The sequence below is a fragment of the Varanus komodoensis genome, unplaced genomic scaffold (genome assembly GCF_004798865.1).
Source record: "Varanus komodoensis strain SLA01 unplaced genomic scaffold, ASM479886v1 scaffold1, whole genome shotgun sequence".
Lineage (NCBI taxonomy): Eukaryota > Metazoa > Chordata > Lepidosauria > Squamata > Varanidae > Varanus > Varanus komodoensis.
In genome coordinates, this window is record NW_025335268.1 from 45,405,797 (window position 1) to 45,425,003 (window position 19,207).

A 19,207-nucleotide genomic window follows, 5' to 3' on the forward strand; every position below is an offset into this window, starting at 1 on the left:
GTCCTGTTTATGTGCTGTGTAGAAAGACTGTGTCCTCAGAAAAGGGGGTCCTTCAGAAAGTGCACAAAGTTTGATGATTTCTTTGCTCCTCACAGAAACCTCTGCGTTCCCCCTATTCTTTTCCATGCTACCAAGTGATCATTAAGAACTGAATGATGTACCATTTCTACACAGGAGTCAAAACTGTTCTCTGTGAAAAATGATGTTTTGAATTTCTGGAGCTAGTTAATGTTTTCACTGTAAAAGGTCTGGTATGGAAGGAGAAGAAAAAAATATTGGGACAACGAAGAAGGTATCTTTAACTAAGCACTGAGCTAATAAAATTTGCTTGTGGGCTGAGAGTCAAAAAAAGAAAGAAGGATGCTTTAGCACATGTGAGATGTGTCATTAAGCAATTTATTAATGACAGCAGTCTCTTTGTTCTGCAGCCATCAGTGAAGATACAGCAAAGGAAATGGAGGAGCTGCAGTTATGCATTTGTAATACACAAAGTCCTTGTTTTTCCCACCAGGCACTGCAGAATAGCAATTGTCCATTCACAGCACATAGCAGATAGTCTGCATTTTGGAGCTAATATTTTGCCATTCCTAAGCTGGTACTTATGAATCAAGTGCAGTCAATTGTTTTTCCCCGCTTAACCCCTTCAAAGTGCATTGTCAGGGTGACCCATCCCATGGTTCTGTATTTGCCACCTGTTTATAAAGGCGAAATGAGTTTGAAATTAAAAACAAGAATTTAAACAAAATATGAAGGAACATTCCCCCCACAACATAATATACACACAACAACCTGGTAGAGCTCCCGGTCCAATTAAACCTTGCAGTCTCTTAGTCAGACAATACACTGCTCTGCCAACCCTTAAAATAAAGTCCACCATTGGCTGTTGTGACTGGCCTTCACACACGCATCTCTTGCAAAGTGAGTAGCCTCTCCAAATGCATTTTGCAGCTACACTTCTGAAAACAATGTGAGCTCTGTTGTGATCCATGGCTCGCGTTTCCTGCGGCACATGCAGGCCACTTTAACACTGCAACAGTCGACCAAGTTAAGGCTTCGGGATGCTGCTTGATGACCAGTTGAACGTATATGTCACCAAACAGTCCTAAGACATGCTTACTCTGTTTTCTAGAGAAATATCCACTAACTTTCCTCCAGCTAGCTTGTATAAGCTGTCAACAAAGAAATAAAATACGAACAAAACAAATTTCCCCCTTGGTGAAGTTAAAGAACTGCACAAGCATCTGTAACTTTGTATTTTGAAAGCCAAACCAGAAAAAGCACTCAGATGCTAAACATCTGTCTCATATATTCCTAAGAAATTATTGGGATCTATATTGTCATTCATTCCCTCACCCCCACCTCAAACTACCAGTTCGAAAGCTGTGTCCCTAGCTAGCTTTTCTCATGCATATGGTCTCTTCCTCAAGACACTGAAATGCTCATAAACTGAAGAAAGCTTGTAGGGAAAAATATCCCCTCAGTCTCCTAATGGTCATTAAATGTTTCTGTACCAGAACCCTTTCCTTATCATTTGCACTCAGTACAGTTAGAATCTATGCAAGTTTCCTGGTTTCCTTGGTTCAGGATAATATCAACAACAATGAAAAGGCAGGTAGGAATCCCCCTTTTAATTTAAAAAATCAGTTTCGACAGTACACGCCATTCATCTTTTCTTCAAATAGAACTTCCCTCACTGACTTTGGCAAATGCAGTTCCCCCTTAAATAAAAACAACAGTCACCACAACATAAGCTCACCGCCTCTTCGGATTTGCTGTACATACCTCAACCATTAAACAAGACATTTAACCATAGTGGCAATTCTGTGACCTTTGAATGCTGTGAAATCTGTAAGCAGTGCGGCTTGTTCATGAAGACTTGTACTGCAGAATCCAGAAACTGCATCCAGGATTAGGCAAAGAATTAAGTGGGACGCACGCGGGGACAGAGAAAGGTGCGCGTGAACATGGATGAGGCTGGGAAGGGGAGAAATGCCCGAGCGAGAGATAACGTGAAGAAGCGCGCAGGGGGAGAGAGAGGGAGAGCGGGAGACTCCAACAAGAGCCTGCACTTTTCTGCCAGGCAAGTGCTGGGATAGTGCTCAGCACCGCTTGCTGCAGTCTCTGACTGGCGGAGTGCTAAGCAGCAAGTAGAAGGCCGTGCCTGGCTGGGAGGCGCTGTCAACTGCCCCGGGCGCAGCAGAGGCGGCCAATCAGCGCGCGCCCTGCGAGCTCGCTGGAGTGAAGCCTTCTCTGTTTATGTTTCCTCGTTGCACGAGTGACGTCAAAGGGGTTTAGTTTTTCCTCTGCATGTGCTATTAATTTTAAAGGACTACTATGGGAAGAATGTGGCTGTGATTTCGGCAAGCTACTATCCTACTCTAGAAAGAAACCAGAGCTGTGGGGGGAGGGGGCTTGAGGTGCTGTTGTTATTTTTCTTTTAATCTGAGTTGGATCTTCCTTGGAAATGTTTTTGTAGTCAGGAGTTGCCGGAGAAATCACACGTAAATAAAAAGGGAAAGGGGCGATGTATAGGAATGTGTCAGGAAATGTGTAAACCTGCACATTGCACAGGCTTGATGGGATTAATCTAAAGGGCATTTTAGTAAGGTAAATCGGACTCTACCCTCTTTCTGTGTACCATTCTGGATCTAATGTATCCAACGTATACATGGAACTGTTCATAGATCACCCGTAGAACATAAGGAGGGTCCATCTGGTCCAGTGACCAAACAGCTGCCTCAGTTCCCTCCTGCTCAAGTTCCCCAGCAACTGGTGTACATGTGCTTCTGGTTATTAGAGGTGACATTTAACCATCACGACCAGTAGCCCTTAGTAGCCTTCTCCCCCATGCATCTGGTTTCTAATCTCCTTTTAAAACCATCCAGTTTGGTGCCCATTCAATTCCTGTGGCAGGGAATTCCACAGTTTTACTATGAGTTGTTTGGAGAAGTACTTCATTTTATATGTTCTGAATTTCCCACCAATCACCTTTATGGGATGAGCCCAAGTTCTAGTTTGATGGCAGAAGGAGAAAAGGTCTCTCTGTGCGCATTTTTTCACACCATGCACAATTGTGTACACCACTATCATATCTCCTCTTACTCTTTTCTAAGCTAAACACTCCCAGATACTTTAAAGTTTCCTTTCTGCCCCCTTTTCAATTTTGCACGAACCATTTTTTAGGTGTGGTGACCAGAGCTGTCCACAGGCTTCCAAGTGAAGTTGCACCAAATATTGACAGTTTTCTTTCCGTTCCTTTTCCTAACATGGGATCTGCCTTTTCCACAGCAGCCACACGCTGGCTTGACATTTACATTGAGCTGTCCACCACAAGCCCAAGATCGCTGTCTTGGTTAGTCATTAGTAGTCATTAGTAGCTCATATCCCATCTGCTTATGCTTGAACTTGGGATTTTTTCAACTGAACCACATTTACCATTTTGATGCCATTCTTCCAGTTCGGAGAAATCCTTTTGGACCTCCTCACAATTCCTTTTTATTTCAACCACCCTAAATAATCTGGTGTCATCAGCAAACCTGGCTATTTCACTGTTCACTCCTAATTCCAAACCATTCACAGATAAGTTGAAAAGCATGCGTCTCAATACAAAAACCCTGTGGGACCACACTGTGCATCTCACTGCCCTTCTTATCCCCGGACAGTTTAGTTTGCTCATTCAGAAGGCTTGGCTGTGGGACTTTCTCAGAGGCACATATCAACTTTACCGCTGTCTTTCTGTGAACCTGGATGAACTGTTTTAGCCTCAGCTTTTCTGGGCAGCTAGGGGTGCGATCTTGTGCATATTTAGGTAGGAAAAAAGTCTACCTACTCCCAGCATGCCCCATCAAGCACAGAATTATTTCTGTCTAAACATGCACAAGGTTATGTGTCCTAAGCTGTGTAACTGAATAGGGACCAAAAGAGCTGGGTAGAATACTAGCTTAGGTAATGACAACTTCGCAAGTAGAGGCTGATAGCCCTTCCTGATTTTAAGGCCAATTACTTTATCCCAGGACTTCCAAATATTCACTGCAAGATTGGAGCTCTGATATCACATCATGTTAGCAATGTGGATTTGTGTGTGTGTGAGATCTCAAAAGGAAACTTTCTACATATCTGAAATACAGTGAATTAAAGTGGGAAAACATCACATCCAATCTCTAAAACTGGAATAAGGAGCCGTAAGTGTAACTCTATCCTTATTTATTGCACTACTGTGGCTATTATCACTACACCAGTGTTAGAATACACATATCTTGTCTTCTCATTATAGTGGATATCCCAGAATTTGCTACCAAAGTGGCAGTGACACTATGCAATCACTTTACTCCCCTTCTGGGCATGTTCTATGGATACCCGTGCTCTGTGGAAATTAATAAAGAAAGAGCAAAGATGCTATATGCAGTTGCAACCAGATTGTTATCAGTCAGAGTGCAGTGTTATATTTTAATAAAATACAGTTGCTGGAGCTTGCAGGAAGAAGTAGAACCTCCATTCTACTGAAGGTTGCTCATACCATGCTCATACCATGCACTTTTTCTGTTTTTCATACTGGATTTTTTAAAGGGATTTAAAACTAGGGACATGGCCAAATGCTTTCTTTACAATTGGTCAGACTATGGCTAAGCTGACTTATAAGGGAGTATAGGCAAGAGAAATTGGGGTGGCCTAGTGGTAGTGTTTTGGATTGTGACATCTGTTCTCCACTGAACCATGAAATTCCCTGGGTGACTTTGGGTCAGTTCGTGTCTCTCAACCTATCCTACCTCATAGGGTTGTTGTGAAGATAAATGGGAGGACCAAATAAGTCAGCTTAACCTCCTTGGAAAGGGATAGGTAGGGGGAAGGAAATATTATTTCCAGTTAAAATAACAATTTAAAGCATATTTTATTGGATTCCTCGGGTACTTCAAACTAGATAGCTCCCAATATTACCAGTCAAAAGCCATTGCACAGCTATTCTGACTTCCCATCCTCAGAGGGTTTTCTGAGGGAAGAAGAAATGATGGAAGAAGTGGTGGGGAAGTAAGGGAGGATGACTCATGCAAGACAATGACAATTTCTCAACAACCCCCAACTCCATAACATTCCATTAAAGAAGTAATTACATAATAAAAGCTTTATCTGAGATCACCCAGGATCAGGAGATGGGGTAAGAAGTTTGGGTCATCATCTGTGCAATTTCCTCTGGGTCTCTATAAATTCATTTATCAATTCATATAATTTCTATACTGTCTAATAACATAGATCTCTGGGCAGTTCACAAACATTATGTATATAATTACATATGTTTAGGCACAAATGTACAGAGATAAATCTGTACATATTTTGAAATAATGTAGAATAAAAGAAGTGGGCATGTCGTGAGTGGAGCTGGCTGGTGCCGGAGGTCAGACTAGATGGCCCAGGAGACCCCTTCTGACTCGCTCTGTTTCTATGTTTCTAAGTCATTGTAACTTTAGTGACATATTTCTGCAAACCGCCATGTATAACTTAATACAAACTGGGTACATTTTTCTTGCTCTTAAAAAAAAAAAAAAAAGCTATGTGCCGATAGCAAAAAAATAGTAAGCAGGATGCAGGATTTCCTTTTGTCATGGCCCTTTTAGTGTCTACCCTTTAGGAAAAGTATCATCTCTGCTGAATCTTGCATATTCCAGCTGCACACCCTCAAAACCCATGAACCAAAACAGTAGAAACAGCAGAGATTCACTTGAAAGTGAAAGGGATTCCCCCGTGCTCTGTTCACAGCCCAGTAGATGGTGAAAGCACGCAGGGGACTCTCCCAGCTGGCTGTGATCTCTGATCAAAGGTATCGGTGGAGTGGTGGCTTCATCCACCCTACATGCTCTCCCCAGTGGAGGAAGGCATAAGGCTTTACACAGGCTCCCTCCAAATGGGAGGCAACCTGCACAGAGTGAAGAGGCTTCCCAACTGCATTCTAGGTGGGCATATGTCTCCAAGGACCAAATGTTTCCCTGCTATGAGACGAAGGTGTGGGACGGGCAAAGTGGCTTTCTCGAACATCAGCCTTCTCTGATGGGCAAAGCATTTGCGCAGCAAAGCTGGATGCTGGCAACTGAATTATGTTGGAAGCAGGGCCCCATCCTTGCCCCCTGAAGTCATGGAGGACACAGTGGGTGGGCAGTCATCTGGCCTCCACCCCCATCCTGTTTACCTGTCCCTGCTCTGTGGCTTGATGCTTACCAGACCAGACCCTAATATCTGAGTTTACTCCATGCATATTACATTGCTTTGTCTTTACCCACCTTTGCTGCCATTGCTCCAACTGCCTGAATACGTGCTATGATGTTTTGCTTGTATGTTTTTTGTTTCTGCTTTTATTTTTGTGCAACTCTGCATAACTACCCAGGCTGAATTGTTCTTTCTTGTTTTGTGTTTTGTAGCAGCATGGTTTCCTGTAAGGCATTCATCTATGCATTTCTTTTTATCGGCTGCCCAGTAGACCTGATTGTGGCAAGTGAAACAAACTCATTGACTGTGGCAAGAGGAAGTTGATGATCCAACAGAGCCATTGCTCATAATCCAACAATAGCTTAAAATATTAGAAAGTCTAATATTAAAAATATTAGAAGGATACAAAGTTGGCCCAGTCCCTAAGAATCAACACCACGTTTGAGCTATAGTAATGTCTCATATGTAGACAAAACCCCCACTTTATAGCAGCAAATGATCTCATTAGTTGGTCTGTCTTTCTGAAGCAAAGCTGAACTTTTGAAAGAACTTTGTAAAGTGCCATGATTATACTGAAGGGATGAAGAGGCAAAATCCTAGAGAGCCTGAGAAAACTTTCTTTTAACAAAATCATTTACAGAATGTACCACAAGTGTGGTAAAGTGTGCTCTCTCAAGGGAAACAGTAAAGCTTCTCCACTTGTGAAATACTTTAAGGAAAACTTTCCAGAACAATATTGCTTCCTGAGATTGTAGAATTGATGGTTATGTTTCCAATATAATAAAAATAAATATAATGAAAGAGTTTCAGTTATCTAGTAGCCCAGCCTTCCCCCACCTGCTGTTCTCCAGATGTGTTGAACTGCAACTCCCAGAATTCCCGGCCAGCAAGGCCAGTGGTCAATGGACATGCTACCTGGGAAATACATCCAACACATCTGGGAGCACAAGGGTGGGGAGGCCAGTATCAGTTTTTAAAAAACTGCTTTCAATAAAATCTAAATCTATGAAAGACAGACAGACAGACAGACAGACAGACCGAAAGAGAGAACTCCTTATGAGGAATAAAGAGACACAAAGCACTGGGAATCAATAGTCACCAACATGATGCAATGGAAGCAGTGTTCATAGTATTACTTCAAGGCATATGAGCATTCACCTTGGAGGAATTTGTTTTCTGGCCTCCATTTGTAATTTATAAATCCTAAAACAGAAACCTGGCAGTATCGACCCTGCAGGATTCCCACTTGACCTGCCAGCTTCTTTCCCAACCCCAAGTCTTTCCCCTGAACCCTTCCCAAGCTCACCCAGGCAGGGAACAACTCTTATCTCTGATGAGAGATAAGGGATCTTTCCTGCTCCCTGCTGCTGGATTTAGGCTTTTAAAAACCCTCTATTAGTCCATAATGGAGGCTTCTTAAAAGCCTCACTGCTGTGTTGGGTACATTTTAAGGACATGGACCCTAACCTTGCTGGAGGTGGTGATGGAATGAATAACTACTCTAGTGTAAAAAGAGGATGAGAGACAGACCTTTTAAACACATATTTAAACTAACATCTGTTTTGTTGTGATGGTATACACATTCTTTTTTGATCTGAATTATTATTTCATTTTGGAGATAAAAAATAAATAGAACAAAAAGAATATATATAATAATATAAGAAGATCACTCAAGAAACCAATGCATTCAATAATTATAATTTTGAGTGCATCACCAAATTGCTTGTGAAATATCTGTGGTAAAATAGCTTTAAGTAGGAGCTCAGTATGTGATGGAAGAATAAAAATATATGTTATTCAGCATATAAAAGGGAAGTGTACTATTTTGTGCATATAGGTATATATATTAGAAAAACTATTGGCAACTCTTTCTGGCTGGGATGTGATGAAAAGTTGGACAAAAGTTCGAAGGTTTCAGGAAATAAATGGAGCCTTGTAGGCATTCTATTCACGATGGGTCTAAAGATATATTCCTTCACAAATGAATATCTGCAAAACTATATTCTCTCACAAAAGTATATTCCCTCTTATACACAAGACTACAGGAAATAAACTGCCTATTGTAAAATCTATAAAATTATGCTGCTATGTTACCAAATGGCTGGCATTTAAGCATCTCTTTCCCAAAACACAATAACTGAGTTTGGGCAACATGTTAACATGTCATCCAGACCTAATACTGTATATGGTTTATGTAAATGCCACCATAGTTACTCATGGCTTGTCCTAAGAATAACCCATCATGGCTTAATGTGTCATCCAAACTTGGATGATACAGTGAATCACGGTCAAGTGGCTCAATCACGCCCAGTGTTGTGCAGCTGTGCACACCAACATGTTATCCCTTCTTACCAGCATCCCTTCCCATTGTCTACCCTTAAGAATAGTATAGCATCTGGTCTGAAGGAAATACAAATAGAGAACAGAGTTGGCAGAAATTGCAGCTAAGCAGCAGTGTGGCATCCCAGTCCTTGCTATTTTCTCAGGAACCAAGAACGGAATATGTGAATACAGGAGTAACTCAGGATTCACACTGTGTTTACTTCATTGGGGGTGTATCAGGTAGGCTGTCCATGCTTTCATTTCAGTGGCAGAAAATTTACAATCTTGGGGCAAGAGATGCCAAGAAATGCTAGGAGAGTTCTTGGAGCATGCAATTCCACCTAGGTTATGCCAATGGAGTCCTTTGGAACTTTTGCTGAGCAGCAAACCTGGTTCAAGGGAACTGGGACTCTCCCTTTGTACTTTGTAAATCAGTGGGTTGATGACTAATTTAAATTGCCTGTTATTTTCAGAGCATAAAAGAGAAATGCTTTATCATCCAGACACGCTGGGGACTTTGCCTACCTGCTAGTAGGGAAGGCACTGAGACGACACTTGAGTGCTAGAATGATGGGGGAGAGATTTTCTGGTATGGCCTCCAAAGATTTGGTTCTTAGGCAGGTTGAGACCTCGAGGGAGCTTCTGTAGTTGCACAGAACCAAGAATTTCATCAGGTGAACGTTTCTAGCCACTGTCCTTTTCATGCAATTTTTGAAGAGTCTATTTGAAGTACACAGAGAGGTAGTGGAAGAGGGGAAATTAATCTGGAAAGATTACCACCGAAGCAATGCATGTTCTCAGTCTGTGCCCACAAGTGTGTTCTTAGGCACTCCCAGTGGTACCAGTCAGGAACTCTGCCTCTTCCGCTTGCAATTTTATTTTTTAAGCTCCAATCCCGTTTTTATCCATGTTCAAAGAGCACGTTTGTGTTTTGGAGCTTGTACTCAGCTTTACGCTAAGGTTCCTGGGCCATTGCTTTTCTTTTAGTCTCACAGTTTGCTTTGTGGAAAACGACTCTTTTGTGACTGGCTATGCTGCCTGGCAGCTGTTTTATGAATAAGCAACCTCTTCATAGCAGGCATTTTATGAGAGTTCCCATTACATTATCTCCAATGTTTCCACCAACCTAAAAAGACAGGTGGGGGTGCTCTCTGTGAAGTGGTATACTAAGACGCTACCAGAGGCACCACATTGTAAGAAAGCTTGAAAGTTCGTGGACTCCAATGAGCATGTCTCTGGGTAGCACACACACCTCAGGATGTCGTTCAGCCTAGGAGCGCTGATGTCATCTCCTAGAGCTCCAGAGGAATTGGTAGACATTCCTTGTCCTGGAAAGGGAATGAAGTGATAACGAGGCTTTCAAATTTTACTATTCTTTGTGCCGGATTCATAAATAGGAAGTCAGTGAATGAGGAAAATAATGCACCAGAGGCTGGACTCTTTTTTCTGTGGCGGGACTTTTACTCCACTCTAGCAATCTGAGATGGTAACACTACTTTGCAAGATTGCTTGCACTTCTAATTAAAAGCTGAAGGTTGCATTCCAACTGGCTGAAGACCTTTTGTCACAGCTCAATGTGCTTTACAAGTGGAATGCACACCATCAAAAGCGAGGGCCACTGGCTCAGAGGAGCTTACTCTTAGGTATCTAGGCACAGAATTGCTGTCATGCTGATGGTAAAGAATTCATTATTATGCTATGTGCTGCTGCTTGTTGGTATGTGCCCGTATGGGTACACCCTCTCTTGCTAAGCTCCTGAACTTCTAAATTTAGTACAACACTGTCTCTGTGGGTTGACAGACAGTCTGTGCTGCAATAAACAACTGAAGGTGTTATAGAGATGGGTGAGATTTAGTTTCTTTGATTTGGGTGAGGATTTACCAACATTTGCAAAATCTGCATTTGTATTTGGGAATGAAAGAATTTGAAAGTTTAAACATTCTGAATGTGGGAAAAAGCTAGCTGACAAATGTGTCCATCCCTCAGCAATTAATACGCCCTTTTCTTGTGGTCCATTTTGAGCTAGAGGAATAAATTATTATGTACTTGTGACTGCTCATTTTTTAACAGGTTTTTAGACAACATTCTGACCCTCCAGTTTTCCTTTTCTTTTCTAAGCTTAAACACAATTTTTACTCTTTTACAGGTGTTTCTTGGAGTAGGGTATTATTTCTGAAAGTGAAAGGAACCATTTTCCTACATGTATAATTGCATTATTCTGCTATAGCACAGCACCACCTAGAGGCTAAATATTAGAAAAGCAGGAAAAAGAAAATGCTTTTTGTATCTCAGTTCTGCAATAACATCAAAAGTTGGATACAGAGGATTTAAAGCTTTTTGTAGATGAAATTCTTATCTCCAATCCTCATCTTCATTCTGAAGTAGGAAGGGATCATATAATAATGGTCATATAAATACTGTGTAACAAATAAAGAAATGCACAATTTGCATTTGTGACTAAGAACTAAAATCAAATATCTGATTTAAAAGTGATAACTTAAACGTATCAACCCTTCTGCACACAAGAAAGTAACTTGTGCTGTGTGGGGTAGTGGTTAGAGAGCTGGACTGGGACTCAGGATACCAGGGTTCTAGCACTAGGTGACTTTTGGCCAGTCATGGGCTCTCAGCCCAACCTACCTCATAGCATTGTTGTTGTGAGGTTAAAATGGAATGGAGGAGGACCATGCGAACACCGATTTCCTTGTTAAAAGGAAAAAAGGTGGGGTAAAAATGTAATAATAGAATAAATTGAATAAATAGAAACAAAACAAAAACAAAGTCAGGAAGAGAAGGGGGAACCAAAAGAAAATCTAAATAGGCTTTGAAAGGTTTAAATAGTGAATTAAATGCATCTGTTGACTGCATTTGGGCAGTTCCTGATCTGTAATCCTAAAGGCAGACTGCGATTTATAATCAGGCTAAACATGACCCATATTAAGAAAAAGCTCTTGGCTGGCAAAGAGGAGAAGCTGAATCCTGCAATGTTCAATGATTAACTCAAATACATGAGAAGGATCAGCAGGGATTTGATGGTCAATCTCTTGTGAAAATAGCAAGTCAGCATTACCCACTTGGGAAGAGATGATGGAATCATATTTTTTCAGGTACAATTAGCTTGGCAAGATTTTGAAATTTTTAACCTGCTACCAAGCCTAGCTTAAGGAAACAAACAATAAAAATAGGAAGAATGATTCAGAATTGATACTAGAGGTAGGCATGTTTTTCTAACAAACATTATTCCTAGATCATCATTTGAAATAGCAACATGGCTTGGAAGCCAGTAATTCATTGAAAAGAGCTGCTGTGATTCAAGACCACTGAGTTACCAGCTTTAAAATCTCTTGCTTTCATGTTTCCAGGTGCAGAGATTATTCCCACTTGTGTGAAAAATAGCCTGGTGGTCAATAACCCAGCTGAATAGTACATTTTAAGTAGACTTGAGCCAAACTCTTTCAGAGGATACTTTGCTGAGAGGTGTTCCAAATAGGAACATAAGAATTGCCAGACCATGGGTCCTTCTAGCCCATTGCTGTCAATTCTAAGTCCAAACAGCTCTCCAGGGATTTAGGCAAGAGGGTTTCCAGTATTATCTGAAGAAACCAGGAAATATTCTCCACCATGTTTTGATGATCACCACATTGTTCCAGAATGATGCTAAATCCGAGGACTCTTAAATATTTAATGGCATGGCACCCATTTTCCAATATTCTGATACAGATTTTTTTTAAAGATTATGGGTTAAGTCCAGGTTCCTTGTTGTGCCAGCAGAATGGATATTGCCGATGGAGTCCCAGGAATCCCCTTCCCCTTGTTACTACAACACATGCCTCCAGATTTCCTCCAGAGAACCTTTGTGCATCTGAAGTCTCATTTTGAATCTCACTCTGCCAGTGGTATGTTTTCCATGGATACCATGAAGAAGGCAGATCCAGCAGCACTCCCTAGCAACAGTGATACATGCTCTGGTAACTTCCCCCTTGGATTACTGCAATGTACTCTATGTGGAGCTGCCTTTGAAAATGGTCCGGATACTCCAGCTGGTACAGAACAGAGCTGCCAGGCTGCTGATGGGGACTGGCCGTTACTCTCACATAACGCCAGTTCTCTACCAGCTCCACTGGCTCCCAGTTGAAGTCTGGGCCCAATTCAAGGTGCTGGTTTTAACCTATAAAGCCCTGAATGGCTTGGGACCAGGATACCTGAAGGAGCACCTCTTCCCTTACATGCCCTCACGCCCCTTAAGATCTGTGGGAAAGGAGATAAAAACTACCCAGAGCAGGGCCTTCTCTGCCGTGGCACCCAGGTTATGGAATGCACTCCCTGGAGAGGTGTGCCTGGTGCCGAGTCTATATTCTTTTCAGCACCAAGTTAAAAACTTTTTATTTAATGGCTATTTTAAAAATTAATGTTATCATTAACAGTTGCTTATTTGTTTTGGTTTTTATATAAGTTTACTGTATTTGTTACTGTTTTATTGTTTTAATTCTACGTTGTAAGCCATCCCAAGATGCCGAGGCATGAGGGGACGGCATATAAAAGTTTTAAATAAATAAATAAACATTTGTAATACAACAAAACTTTCCTTTAAATGAATAAGAAATCATTTCCATATATGAAGTGTGGCTTCCTATTGATTTTCCTTAATATACATGGATTGCCTGAAACAAGGAATGCAGGACCTTTGTTCGCATCTTGACCTAACAATGGACATTTTGTCAAGAAGGAACATCTCAGATTCAGTCCACTGATATGAACATGATATATTCATGTGTAAATGTTCTCAGTTATTTATTAACAATTCAGTAATCATGTAGTTTATAACTACTCAGTTACCCCATGCTTAAACCTGAACACAAAGATCAGTAGAATTGAAAGTGGGTGTGATTTTGTGAAGATTACACCTTTGAAGTAGTATTGCATACCTGAGACCCAGTTTCACACATGTTTATTCAGTTAGAAACAAATCTCACTGATGTCAATGGGATACCCAAGGAAATGCACATCTTGTTACAACCCGAAAATTTGCATCTCTCCACTTCGAATCATAGAATAATAGAGTTGGAAGGGGCCATGAAGGCCATTGGATCCAAACCCCTGCTGTTGCAGGACACCACGTTACACCATCCCACTCAGATGACTGTCCAGTTTCTTTCTGAATGCCTCTAGTGTGGGAGAGCCCACCACCTCTCTAGGCAGCTGTTTGACTGTCATATTGCTCTGACAGTGAGGAAGCTTTTCCTGATATCTAGCCTGAATCTGGGTTGCCGCAAGTTGACTTGATTATTCCATGTCCTGCACTCTTGACCTTCCTCTTTGTGACAGCCTTTGAAGTACTTCTAGAGGTATATCATGTCCCCTCTCAGCCTTCTCTTCTCAAGGCTGAATTTTCCAATTCAATTGGTTAGTGTTTCAACCCTGAATCATTTTTGTTACCCTCCTTTGGATCCTCTCTAATTTTTGTACACTTCATTGAACAAGGACTCCAGGCACAGCTGCTAAGATGTTAATCCCAATTTTTGTATTCTACCTTCTAGCTGCCATTTCCTCATCTGCTAAGACAGCTGCCCACAACAGTCAAATAAATGACGCAAAGTAGATCACAGCCACTCTTGCTAATATTGAGTGAGATAACACTACTTGCATGTTTCTAAAATACACCTCACTATACTCTGATGGATAGCTAAACCATTTCCTCAAGCACATCTGTAATGCCGTTCCAGATTTACTAGACAGATACATGGGGACTTGTTCCTAGTGGAGATGGTAGAGATTATTCTTTCCTTCCCTTTGCATGCTGGTGCTCACTGAAGTACATGCCACTGAGAGTGACGTTAATCGCTAATGTCAGTCGCTCATTGTAGTAATCAAGAGTGTTAAAGGTTACATAAATGAATGTCATCCTGAGGAGAGAATATGAAGCAGATGGCCTCCATTCAGGAAAGAAAATGACTGAGAGAAATGGGAGAAGAGGGAGAAATTGAGAAGCAACAGAGAGATTGAATAAGTGCAAGGAAAGGAAAGGTAAAGGAAAGGAAAGGAAAGGAAAGGAAAGGAAAGGAAAGGAAAGGAAAGGAGAGCTTTAAGTCCCTGAGCCTGCTCTTTTAGAAGTACTGTTTCAGGAAACGTATCAGCTATTCAGTTTCCTAATCTTAAATTGGGGGAAATATCTCTAATTGTAGTGAGGAAGAATATATCCTGAGTCATTTGTGTAATATAGTTGTACGACAACCTTTCTATAAACATGGGAAAAGATACCGTTTGTGCTCCACCTTCTCCAAGTGGTAGGATGTCCATGCAGGAAGCCTATAGGATCAACTTCCTCTGCCGGAAAGGGCACTCGAGACTTACAGCAATTTGTAAACAAGGCATCCAGGCTGAATAGGCTCTGAGTGACCAGCCTCACTGCAGGATGAATTCAGGGCACCAGGGCCAGTGGATGGCAGCACTGGGGGCCTGCCAAGGCCCACGGCCCAGTGGGGGGCCAACGGCAGAGCTCCCACGTGACTGGCCCTGCTCCTTTTCCTCCCCACAGTTGCTGCACATTTGCTTGCCCTTTCAAACGTGGAAGCAGTGGCCTCCATCTGTCCCATGCTCTTCTTCTGAGCGGGAATGCAGTGCTGGCCCTGAGGCAGAGGCAAAGTGAGGTGGCAGTAATGCCAATCACAGGAAGAAAGGGGTGAGGGTGCCCTGAGTCCAAGGGGCACTGAGAGAATATCGTTCAAGGGATCTGGAGCCAATGCTGCAGCACACAGATTGTTTTTACACAATACAGGCTGAATGTTATACTAACAGACCTGATTTATTTCACACAGTATGACTTTTTCTGGCCTGTTATGGCACATGAAAGACAATCAATACATATGCTTGTGAGTTCTGGATCCTGATGGAGCCTATCAGATCCCACCTGCCTTTGAAAAGACTGGAAGCTGATGTTGCACAAACAAGTACGATCTGCTTCCAGTCGCCTCTGAATGGTACCTGTGCTATGTGGTGATCTATCAACCTTAAGTTTCTTCCTCCCAAACAGATTTTTAAAAACATTTATGTGGAAATTCATAAGCACTTTTGTTTACATTTCTTCTAATACATGCATATTTTTGCCAAGCCATTTTCCTAAGATTATGCATTTTGAAAGTTATTTTTCCTAGTATATGCATTTTTCAATTGGGAACTCCACTGCAAAAGTTTCAGAACAAACATTTTAACAGATAACTGAGTTTCAGTTTGCCCAGTTATTTGAAAGTGCAGAATGAAATACATTCACAGTAAAATGCAAAGGGAACAAGCTTCTTCCTCATCCCGAATGGCCTGTGTGTCGAGTAAATTATTGTGCAGACAAGCATTTACTAGATCATCTCTATGTTCATACATGTTGCTAAATCTAGAAATAAGTGGTGACTTGCTTGGATTATGCCTTGGTTGGAATCCTGACATCATCAAGGCCAGAGAATAATCCAGGATGCAACATGTTCATACCAGAATGTGTCTCATATTGAACAGATGTTTGCAGCTTACTGCTAATGGCTGATGTAGCACAGAGTGTGCTGAATGCATGCAGTAAAAATGTTGCCCAGAGCATAATCACACCCTGGTGCTATGCCAGGTTATGGAAGGCTGAATTCTGATCTTACCTCCCTGGTTCACGGAAATGTTAGATTTAGGGTGGCTGGTTGCTTTTTATTGGCAGGGCTTGATTGCTTTTAACGGTTGTTGAACATATAGAAATTTAGCAGGTGAAGTTCTTGGATTGCTTCACATGAAGAAAGACTTCACCTGTTAGACCTCTGCATGTCTGATTTCTGTTGAACACCTAAAAACAGGTCCAGTAAAATAATTAACTAGCCTCATTAATCTCCACTCCTGATGAAGAATGAGGGCATCCATCATTTTCCTTCTCTTTATTTTTATTGGCTGCACTTATACAGTCTTAACAGGAACCAGACACAGAAATGCAGAGGGGAAGATTTTCTGGATTAACACTTTTCTGGCTGCTGTCGAAAGCACAAGAGCAAACTCAATGAAAACCCTGTTCACAATTTATCATTGGCATCCTGAGACAATCCTGTAATTCTGTTCCTGGTATACAGGTTCACAATTCTGTCAATTCTGATTTCTCTATTTTTCCAACCTTAAATTCATTTCATTTCCTCATCAATTTGAGATTAATATTTTTAAAAATACAATACAGAGATTCTATCTTAATATACACATATTTGTGCTCATATTTTCCCTAATAGAAGCATATTTGTAAACAATTTCCCAACCAGGATGCCTTTATGGACACTATTTTCAGTAATATGCACACTTTTGTGACCATTTTCTCCTCATTTTTGTATGCAGTTTTTATAACCTGAGAAGTGCAAATATGAAAAGATAATTTTCAGTTTGAATATTGATTTAGGAAGTGCAAATTTGGGAGGTTTATATTAAAATCTTAGCCAACGAAATTCCTCCTTCTTTCCTAAGTATGACTAAACTCTTGTTGCATACTGGGGTCAATACATAAGATGGGAGATCCATAATCATATCTCCTGATTTTTTTTTTTGGAAGAAGTGTGAAAATACAGCTACTTACTGAAGGAGCTGCCAATTTTCTCAGAGAACTAATGGATGGAGAATGTGTTTATAATTATTCTCCATGTTGTTCTTAAATTTATTTTTATTATGTGTTACAAATCTAATCTAAGCCAGATCTTGAAGAGACCCCCCCAAAAAGCCAAAATATTGTAGTTTTTTGTGTGTAAGATTTTAAAGATCTATAACACTTAATTACATATATGCTGTGTATCCCATATAGCAAAACAGACTGTTATTAAAAATAGTTATACACAAACTTCAACAAAAGCAGCCAAAAAATCCATCTGTAAATTATGCCTAAGGAACAACCATTCAAAAATCAGAAGTTTCATCAAGTCCTCAATCCATTGTACTATTGCAGGTGGCCATTTATCCTTCCAGTGTTGTAGTATTAGTCTTTTAACTGTTAAATAGCACAGAAAACACACAAGCGTGGTGTTAAACAGACTGTGAATGTCACTACATATTAAAGACTTTCCATTGATTACTTCCTCCCCAAAGGAAGCTGCCATTGGGCATTTCTAAAGCATATGAACAAGAGAAGGATTAGCTGCATTACACTTCCAACAATAGGCTGATTTAATTATACCCTTGTCAAATACACATTGTGGTGTCCAATATACTTAAAACATCAGTTTTCAATGTTTTGATCTGTTACCCCTCCCAGAACATATGACAAGGAGGGATTCCATTGACTGGGCAAAATGTTGTCCATTCTTGGTTGAGGCACTGTGTGTCATATTTACTGTACGTATTTATTCACCAATGGTAGATATTTATACTCATGAATTGTAGGGCAACAATACTTCCAATAAGACAACCAATACTTCCAATAAGCTGACTCAGAAACTGTAAAAGCACTGAGACCAACCCTAGATTCAAATAAATGTTTCGACTGCATATATTGCCATGTAGCAGTGGCCAGCAATGTATAATTAGCATGCAAAGCAGAAAATGGCAAAATGTTATCATCAGAACAAGCAGCCTCAGCTTCTGTATAGCCTAAGGTGCCTGATCCCGCCTAATCTTGGAAGCTAATCAAGGTCAGGCCTGATTGAAATCTGGATGGGTGACTTAAGTATTGTGAACCACCCCAGAGAGCCCCAGCTATGAGCAGTATAGAAATACAATGAATATTAATAGAAAACTTTATTGATTTATTTATAACATTTCTATGCCGCACCCATCGCCGAAGCCTCGGGGCAGCTCACAAAGAAAACAAATAAACAAAGCATAGAATAATATTAAAAATTTGGAGTTTCTTGGCAATAATATAAAACCATTAAATAAAACACCTATTAACAATTAAAATATCATTTAAATAAAAAGGTCTTGGCATGGCGCCGAAAACAAATAATGACGGCACCAGGCAGACCTCTCTGGGGAGTGCATTCCATAGGTGGAAAGCAGCCTGCCCAGTCAAGTCTGCCAAATCAATGTTTTCTTGACAATCTTTAAATCTGGATTTCCCCATACGTTTTATTTTGCATGTGAAAATAAGTCAAAAAGCTGTTGATGTGAAAGTGTATACCACACCTGTATGGCTGCCTCAGCAGGAGGGGGTATATTTTGACAGCCCAGTGCAATCTGTTTGGGAAGAGTATTCAAACATGAAGGCTCCAGAACTGACCAAGAAGATGGTTCTCATCTAATCTAAGTCAGAAAGACCAGCATCTAGTGCAAGCCAACAGATAGGCCTGATGGTATAAGGAAAGATCAGAGAAGTGAACTCCACTCTCTTTGGTTGAAATTTTAATCCTTTTCAAGAGCCCCATAAAATTTTGAAACAAAACATCAAGCTCCTGAAAATACTTCTTGGGTATAAATAAAGGAATACTGTATAAAACATTTACAAGATAAGGTATTATGTTCCTTTAAGTGTATTTACCCCATAAACTTAGCTTTTCCTCTCTGTCAATTCCCTTTGAGATCACATACTGGATTTTGACCAAAATTATTCTTCTTTCCTACCCAGCAGCACTTTGTCTTGCAGTGGAAAAATAGAAATGCCTACTAATACAGGCAAATAAAATTTTTGTCTAATACAGAAATAAGGTTCAAACAGTCCATCACCATCACTGCTTTGAAAAAAAATGGTCACTTTCTCTGT

General features: G+C 40.7%; 1 protein-coding gene across 2 annotated transcripts in view; it reads right to left on the reverse strand.

Annotated features, from left to right (window-relative positions):
• PDE7B (phosphodiesterase 7B) overlaps positions 1–19,207 on the reverse strand; it is a 212,145-nt gene that overhangs the window by 165,042 nt on the left and 27,896 nt on the right. Inside the window, exon 1 of one of the 2 annotated variants that reach the window (XM_044423981.1) lies at positions 1,783–12,565. The exons of the other annotated variant lie outside the window; for it this stretch is intronic. Coding sequence (XP_044279916.1) covers positions 1,783–1,803 — 21 coding nt within the window. The 5' untranslated portion in view covers positions 1,804–12,565. Of the gene's footprint in view, positions 1–1,782; positions 12,566–19,207 lie in introns of those variants that run through there. 2 annotated transcript variants of the gene reach the window in all.